At 51.5% G+C, this 7,699-nt stretch overlaps 2 protein-coding genes, 1 long non-coding RNA gene and 1 other non-coding gene across 7 annotated transcripts in view; 3 read left to right on the top strand and 1 right to left on the bottom strand.

Moving 5' to 3' along the window:
* The first annotated feature begins 195 nt into the window (after window positions 1–195).
* Window positions 196–2,866, top strand: LOC132337407 (uncharacterized). The gene is made up of 4 exons (XR_009489173.1): window positions 196–524; window positions 1,282–1,647; window positions 1,794–1,914; window positions 2,742–2,866. It is a non-coding gene; the product is annotated as an uncharacterized LOC132337407 (long non-coding RNA).
* Window positions 740–837, top strand: LOC132337626 (Z30 small nucleolar RNA). The gene has a single exon (XR_009489221.1). It is a non-coding gene; the product is annotated as a Z30 small nucleolar RNA (small nucleolar RNA).
* Window positions 2,557–6,559, bottom strand: PEX12 (peroxisomal biogenesis factor 12). The gene is made up of 3 exons (XM_059865973.1): window positions 6,404–6,559; window positions 5,514–6,058; window positions 2,557–4,361 (listed from the first exon to the last, which is right to left on the bottom strand). Exons 1-3 carry the CDS (start codon window positions 6,527–6,529, stop codon window positions 3,962–3,964), a joined length of 1,071 nt encoding a protein of 356 aa, XP_059721956.1. The 5' UTR covers window positions 6,530–6,559; the 3' UTR covers window positions 2,557–3,961.
* Window positions 6,560–6,618: 59 nt separating this feature from the next.
* The window catches only part of AP2B1 (adaptor related protein complex 2 subunit beta 1), a 76,235-nt gene continuing 75,154 nt past the window's right edge, over window positions 6,619–7,699 (top strand). The window contains exon 1 of one of the 4 annotated variants that reach the window (XM_059865645.1): window positions 6,619–6,750. The gene's annotated coding sequence lies outside the window, so the exon portion shown is untranslated. Of the gene's footprint in view, window positions 6,760–6,815; window positions 6,866–7,699 lie in introns of those variants that run through there. The other 3 variants (XM_059865644.1, XM_059865647.1, XM_059865646.1) reach the window with 3 other exon arrangements.

Genomic DNA, 7,699 nt, shown 5'->3' with positions numbered 1-7,699 from the left:
CCAACTCCTCTAATGCGCTTTCCTATTGGCTCCTACCCGCAGAGCCGCGCGCTGTGATTGGTTGTTACCAGCGGATGGGCGGGTTAAAGAGGGCGGCTCCTCCCCGGCGCGGCCGGGCCTGCGGGAGCGGAGCGGCGTGAGGGGGACTGGGGACACGGGGCACTGGGGACACGGGGCACTGGGGGTTGCGGGACCGCGGTGGGGCAGCTGACGGCTCGGAGTGTGCGGGGATGGGGACAGGGAGGGTGAGGGGACGCGGAAGCTGCTCTGGGGGCTGGTTGAGGAGCGTGAAGCCGGCCGAGGCATGTGGGGTTTACTGAGCTGCGAGAGGATGTCGGGGGGCTCAGGGGATCTAGGATGGGTACGGGCAGAGGAAGTGGGGACTGAAGAGCTGCAGGGACCTGGTGGGGAGGGTACAGGGAAGGAGATAGGAAGAGAGTGTAAACATGTGGCGTGAGGGAAGGGAGGGACCCAAACAGGCCTCTGGAGCCTTGGAGAGACACTGACTGCAGCAGCATTTATAGGTATGACACGTTTTTCCTCTTGGGTTTGCCTGGTACTGCTCTGCTGACCTTGGCATGCCAGTCTGTGACCTGTCTTCTTCATCTTCTGCTCGGCTGTAGAAGGAATGTCACCTCCGTCCCCTGCTCCATGTGCTTCATCCTCCTAGGGAGGAGGAAACCTCCCAGGCCCTGGCTTGGGAGCCAGCTCCTTGTTGAAGGCAAATAGATTTGCCCAGAAGCAATGATGAGCGAAGTATAGTCTGAACTGGTATTGCAGAGACTCCGTGTCTCTGCTCTGACCAGGGCATGATCACCTAATCTTCTCTCTGAGCTACTTCAGGCTAAGCTCGTCTGCAGGGAACAGCTTTGCTGTTCTTGAAACTTGGATGCCCCCTAAAAAAGATACTAAGAATTTTTAGCAATTTAACGGCAGAAAAAGCCTTGATTTGAAAAGTAACCCAAACACTCATTGCTGCAGCATGGGGTGAGCTTGCAGTGAGGGGGGGATGTGGGTTTATCTCCTGTGTGTGCCATGGATCACAAACTCCAGATCCTCTGCCACTGTGTCTCCTCTGTAAGTGCAGTGCAGACTGAGCTGTCTGTCCTGTAGAAGCTCATTAGAGTTCATTCAGCTGTGTTCTCATTTAGTGCTTGCCAGCAGGGAGCCAGGAGTATTTTTGGAATACTATCCATGAAGTGCTACCCCTTTGGTGTTGAGGGAAGGACCTAGGAAAAGAGATGGGGATATTCTCTAATTCAGTTTTTTGTTCTTTTCCAGGTGCTGATGGCATTTTTATATTGATTTCTCTCTTCCTGTGAAGAAAGAAGCATCTATGGGGAATATGCACCTAGGAGAATGTTTTAGTGGTTTTCCTTTAAGAGGAGAAGCTACTTTGTTTCTGTTAAGGAAGTAGCAAAAACTAAGTTGCTTCATGCTCTAATTTTTGAACACTGCCTAGATGAGCTGTGCATGTGCCTTAGGTTCACCAAAGAATTTTTAAAAGACTTGCAAAGTCAGGTCCTGGCAGTGGATACTGAACAACTCCAGTGCTGCTGTTAATGTTGATGAAATTGTATGGAGCAACACCAAAGCATCCTGAGGGTGTATGTGGCACATGACTCTGTAGAAATCACAAGTGAATATGTAAGTCCAAAGGTTGGTTTAATAAAGTTGGTGCTCCCTGAAAAAACTTCTCTTGTCAATCTTTAGCCTATCATGGTTTTAAGAACACAGTTAAAAAGCTGATAAATTGGATTTTTTCTATAACCCCAATTGGTTTTGTAACTTAGTTTTAGAGCAAGAAATATCACAAATGAGTATTAACTGGCTGCTAAGGACAGGAGGTTTCAAAGGAGTCAAATCCAAGTTGGCATCCTGCAGTCATCTTCAGGATCACAAAAAATCTGCCAGGTAACTGCTGAGCCTGTCAAATGGTGGGTCTGATGCTTGTCACTCAGCTAAGCTTTAAAGGACAATTTATTGTGTAAAAGAGTAATTACAGCTGCTCAGAACTGGGAGGCTTTGATGTGGGTGGTTCTGTGCAGGTCCTGGAGTTGGCCAAACCCAAGTTTGGCAGGGACAGGGTGTTGTGCAGGAGTGGAAAGCAGCCAGAGCCTGGCAGGTGGGCATTTTGGGGAGAGGAAGAGGCGTTAATCCTGGGAGAAGGAGCTGCAGAGGCCCTGGAGCAGAGTGGGATAACTTGTGTGTTAGTGAATCCTGTATTAGAGGGAGGATGAAGCTCCCCAAGAGCCCTGCAGTGCTATAGGAGTGAGTGTTCCACACCTGCCCAGCTTCTCCCTGAGCAGCAGGTAAGTAACTGGGAAAGTACAGGAAGGATAAAAGGAAAATAAACCTATCCTGAAAAGCAATCATCAGTGAAGTGCTTATTGAAATGAGCTGTTGCACTGGAGTCACCAGGACATAAACAAAAAGTAAAAAGTGATTTGGAACCTCAGAAAATCTCCCACTTTGATGTGATTTGTCTTCCAGTAAGACATGTGTGTTCTTACTGGCTCTCTGAAGGAAGAGGAGAATCTTCATGGACCCCACTGCTACTGGAAAAGAGAGAAATGAGACAGTTTTTATTATTATTCCACAGTGGCACAGGTAGAAGGGTCAAGGAGGTGGACAGAGATAAAAAAGCATCAGGAACAAATCTCATTTATTAGGGGTTTGGGGAAGATTCAAATTACTGCATTTTCCCACATTATTCAATAACCTTACTCTCTTGCTTACAGGTGAAGGAGGATATTGGAGATTTTTATCTTCTGAAGCAGAGCTAAAGTGGAGGGAAAATGAGATGCCTGGTTCAGTGGATTAAATGTTAGAAGATATCTCTTAATCTGGAAAGAGCAGAGTGGGGTCTGGACTTTGTACAGAAACTTTGCTCTTATATTCTCTAAGCACTGTCACTGTGATATCTGGAGCACTGCTGCTCCCTAGAGTCAGGAAAACAGCCTTCCATCTGAAAAATCAGGTGTCAAGCAAGAGTCAGCCATGTCACAAGGTTTTTTGTAACTCCTGTGTTCAGTGGAAGGATGTTTTGTTCTGATATGAATGTGCTACATGGCTGGGACTGGAATAATTGCAATGTAATGCTCAGACATTAAAGATTCTCAGCCTACCAAATGCTAATCTTACATCCACTACAATCACATGGAAAGATGAAAGCAGCTTTAGTCTTGTCTCTCTTATGTAAATAGAGCCCCCAGAGGAGCAAACTGTTTTTCCAATAACCAGAAAAGAATTAAATTAGGTTCTCAATCAAAAAAGAATTTTGCTTTATAAAAGCAGATAATAATTAATGCAAAGACTTATTTAACAATAAACCATTCTCAGCAGTTGGGAGTTTGTTTTAATCTGGTTTGTCATTTTCTCTCTTGTGCAGAAAATGTCGCATTCCTCTTGTCCATCTTGTTCCTTTAAAGAGTTAAAAGTCATAATTTCGAACTGTTGATGGGAATTAGGAGGGTGATGTTCTCAATTCCAAGGTGAAGAGCCTGAAAATGCAGGAGGCTGAAGAGCAGATGTTTAAGCTCTGGCTTTGTCACCTCTGACAAAGCCAGAGCTCACCCTGGGCAGCACAAGGGCCTGGGAAGCTGCCCAGGGAAGAAAAACTTGCCTGGAGAATTTCCCTACCTCTTTAATTGCTGGCTAATGCCCTCCAGCAGTTCTAGTTCTGGTCTTTGATCCTCACATCTGCATTCCTCTTACCCAAATCAATGTTTCCTCCCTTTCAGCTGGTCTTTTAAGGCCTTTCTGTGCTGGCTGACAGGCTGGGGCTGTGTGATACCTCTGCATCTGCCAGGATGTTTGAACAGCTTATCAACAAAGGGCACAGCATCGCCAGAACGAACAAAGGCAGCAAAGCTGAGGACTGCAGAGCTCACCGAGGAGCTGCGGCACTGAACCCTTCCACGGGATGTACAAAGAGGTGCTGGAGGCTCCTGGGAGCCCTTCAGCTCTCAGGGGAGTAGAGTTTGACCAGGTGCTGCAGCTCTGTGGCATAGCCCGTGACTGGGCAGCGCTGGTGAGCCTTCACGTAGCCGTGGGCACAGCGGTAGCAGAACACGAAGCCGGACGTGGCCAGGGCCGTGGCGTTGACGCGCACCTTGCGGCACAGAGGGCACACGCTCTTCAGGCTGGGCAGGACAGCTGAGCTGGGCTCGTGCTCCAGGTGCACAGGGGGTGGAGGCGTGGGGAGGGCTGTCAGGGACTTGATGGTCTCCTGGTTTTCTGAGGAGTACCACCAGTCCAGGAACTGGAGGAAGAAGACGCTGACGGACAGGCCGGTGGACAGGGAGAAGGCAATGGCACCCAGAGCTCTCCTCAGGGCTGACTGCACTCGTGAGGGAAAGCTGCAGCAGAGAGAAGCAGGGAGAGATGGTTACTACTGCACATTCATCCATCTAGAAACCATGGGGGAGAGCACCTGGGGAGTGACAGCTTCACACAGCTCCTTAATGCTAAGTAAGTTGGTCACTGTGTTCCATGTTTGCACTTAAGAGGATGTTCCAGATTCTTTTTTTATTTTAAGGAAGATCCAAGATGGTTACTACTGCACATTTATCCATCTAGAAACCATGGGGAAGAGCACCTGGGGAGTGACAGCTTCACACAGCTCCTTAATGCTAAGTAAGTTGGTCACTGTGTTCCATATTTGCACTTAAGAGGATGTTCCAGATTCTTTTTTTATTTTAAGGAAGACCCAAGATGGTTACTACTGCACATTTATCCATCTAGAAACCATGGGGAAGAGCACCTGGGGAGTGACAGCTTCACACAGCTCCTTAATGCTAAATTAGTTGGTCACTGTGTTCCATATTTGCACTTTAGAGGATGTTCCAGATTCTTTTTTTATTTTAAGGAAGATCCAAGATGGTTACTACTGCACATTTATCCATCTAGAAACCATGGGAAAGAGCACCTGGGGAGTGACAGCTTCACACAGCTCCTTAATGCTAAATTAGTTGGTCACTGTGTCCCATGTTTGCACTTATTATGATATTTCAAATTCTTTTTTTTATTTTAAGGAAGATCCAAATCCTGGTTTTTCAGAAGTCTAAATCAGAAGAATTTGGATTAAAGGATCTTGGACCACAGAGTGTTTCACTCCAGGTCACCATTTCACAGGTATTGAGTGTGCCCATGACTAGCTGCTGCTTAGGAAAATCAAGTAAGTTTCAATCCTTTCAGCAACATTGCTGCAACTGCTGCCCCTCCTTTGCTGGATAAGTGCCAGGGAAGACTGAACAGAATAAAGGCTTGCATGCCCAAAAACACCCCCAAACTCTGAAATTTTATTACCACAAAACCACTTCAAGCTAATCCCTGCTACTGGTTTTCCTTATTTTCACTCACAATACATCCTTCTGGAGCACATTTTGTCAGCGTGAACTTTCATCTTGAATTTTTGGAGAACAAGGCACTTTTACTTGGAGCATCGCCTCTAAATGTACACACCAATGGAACAACCTAGAGGGCAACACCTGAGCCAGGCTCTGCCATACCTGTGTGTTTGACTTAAGGTACTTTCAGCCCATTTCTTCTCCAGGGCCTGGAGATCCTCTGCAGTCAGCCTGACCAGGCGGACACCAGCCAGCTTCAGCATGGGGGAATGATGCTCAGCCTTGCCCAGGATGTAGCACAGCTGCTGGATAAGAAACCAGCCCTCCCAGGTCATGTTTACATAGGGATAAGCAGCTAGAAAAGCTCTGTAGAAGCGCTTCCAGGATGATGAGGGAGGGTGGATGGAGTACTCATCCTCTTCCCTCAGGCTGGACACCAGTTTCTCCAGCTTTCCTTTCAGATAAGGAACAAGAACCAGCAGGAGCAGAGATTTCCAGTGGTGCCTCTTTGGCAGGCCAGCTGTGGCCAGAAGTTGCTGTCTGCCACCTCCCATGGGGATCCTCTTCATGCTATAGAAGTTCTCAGAGAAGGAGGCGCTGCACCTAGCCAGGTAGTGCTGCTGGAGCAGCAAATCCAGAAGGACGTAGATCTCATCAAACCACTGCCAGAGGAAACCATACCGGGCAGGATTAGACTCAGCAAGCACCTGTTGCAAAAGGGACACAAAACAAGAAGAATCAGAGCGGTTTGGTTGAAAGGAGCATTAAAGATCATCTGGTTCCAGCCAGAAACTTTTTACTATCCCTGTGTTCCAAGCCCCATCCAATTTGAACACTCAGGGATGGGGCAGCCACAGCTTCTCTGGGCCAGGGCCTCCCCAAACTCACAGGAAAGGAGCTGAAAGCGGAGTAAAGTGCTAAATTATAAATCACAGCAGCTATAAGCGACGCCTCTAATTCTCAATACAAGCCAGGTGGCTCACAACTGTCCCGCTGCCTGCGAGTGAGGCCGGAGTTACAGGCCGGCCCCCCCTCCTCTCCCTTCCCCTCACCTTGACCAGGTGCTGCAGGGCGGGTTTCACGGCGGCCATCAGGCTGTCCTGGGCCACCGCCTCGAACACGGACGGCCGCTCCTCGCCGGCCGGGGCGGCCGTGAGGTGAGCGCCCACCTCCGCCATGACACCGCCGCACCGCCCCGCCGCCAGGGGGCGCCGCGGCCCCGCCCCGCCGAGCGCCGCTCCGCCCCGCCCCCCGGAAGCGCGGACCGCCGGCGTTCCGCCCGCTGCCGCCGCTCTATGGTGGTGGGGCGCGGCCGCTCTGGGCGGGGGAGGGTTTCATCTCGTTGCTCGCGAGTCCGCCCGGCCTCTCCGCTTCCGGTTCCGCCGCCGCCCCCGCAGCGGTGAGTCCGGTCCGTGAGTGGGGCCGGGGCCGAGGGCACGGGGAGGGACACCGGGGGCGGTGGGAGGGGAGCCGGGAGGGGCGAGGGTCAGCGGCGGGACACTGCGACAGGGCGGGTAGGGGCACTGCTGGGGAATTCGGAGGGGCTGAGGGGACGCTGGGAGGAGATGTTGGGAGAGGTGAGGGCAGTGCTATGGGGCCGGTGTAGGGTGGGGAGGGTGCTGGGAGGGGATGGCGGGAGGAGGTGTGAGGTACTGGGGGGAACTGGGACAGGGAGGGGAGAGAAACTGCTCAGGGAGGGGCTGGGGGACGATGGGAGGGCGCTGGGAGGGGAGACGAGGGGTGGGGGGACTGGTGTAGGTGGGATGGGGTGGTGGTGGGGTACTGGGAGGGGGAACTGGAATGGGGTGGGAGAGTCGCTGGTGAGGCCCTGGGAGTGGCTCTGGTGATGTACTGAAAGAGGATGGCCGGCCACTGGGAGGACTGGGCAGGTGGTTGCAGAGGAGATGGAGGGGTGAGGGTGAGGAGGGGGGTCAGTGGGTCCTGGAAGGAGACACTGGTCTGGGGTGAGGGAGTGGACTGGGATGGGCCTTGGTGGGGTGGGAAAGAGTGTAGCAAGGTACTGGGATACTGGTGGGAGCAGGCAGGGGTAAGGGCTGGGTGCTGAGAGGGGCTGGCAGGCACTGCTGGGACTGGGAGTGCTGGGGAGGCCACTGGGGTTTGTGGGGAATGCTTCTGTGACTGGGGGATACTGGGAGAGGTCTGGGGAATAGTGCTGAGGAGGAAGGGCTGGTGGGCAGGGGGCTTGAGGGGGTACTGGGATGCCAGTCTGGAGGATGGGTTTGTGCTGGGAGTCCTGCTGGAGGTGTGGGAAGGGCTGGCAGCCAAGCTGGGATGGGGCTTCCAGGAAATGGGGACCACCAAGGAGGTGTTTGGTCTCCAGGATGGAA

This window comes from Haemorhous mexicanus, chromosome 22 (genome assembly GCF_027477595.1).
Source record: "Haemorhous mexicanus isolate bHaeMex1 chromosome 22, bHaeMex1.pri, whole genome shotgun sequence".
In the NCBI taxonomy this organism is placed as follows: domain Eukaryota; kingdom Metazoa; phylum Chordata; class Aves; order Passeriformes; family Fringillidae; genus Haemorhous; species Haemorhous mexicanus.
Note: the sequence above shows the minus strand (reverse complement) of the source record. Positions and strands in the feature narration are given on the sequence as shown.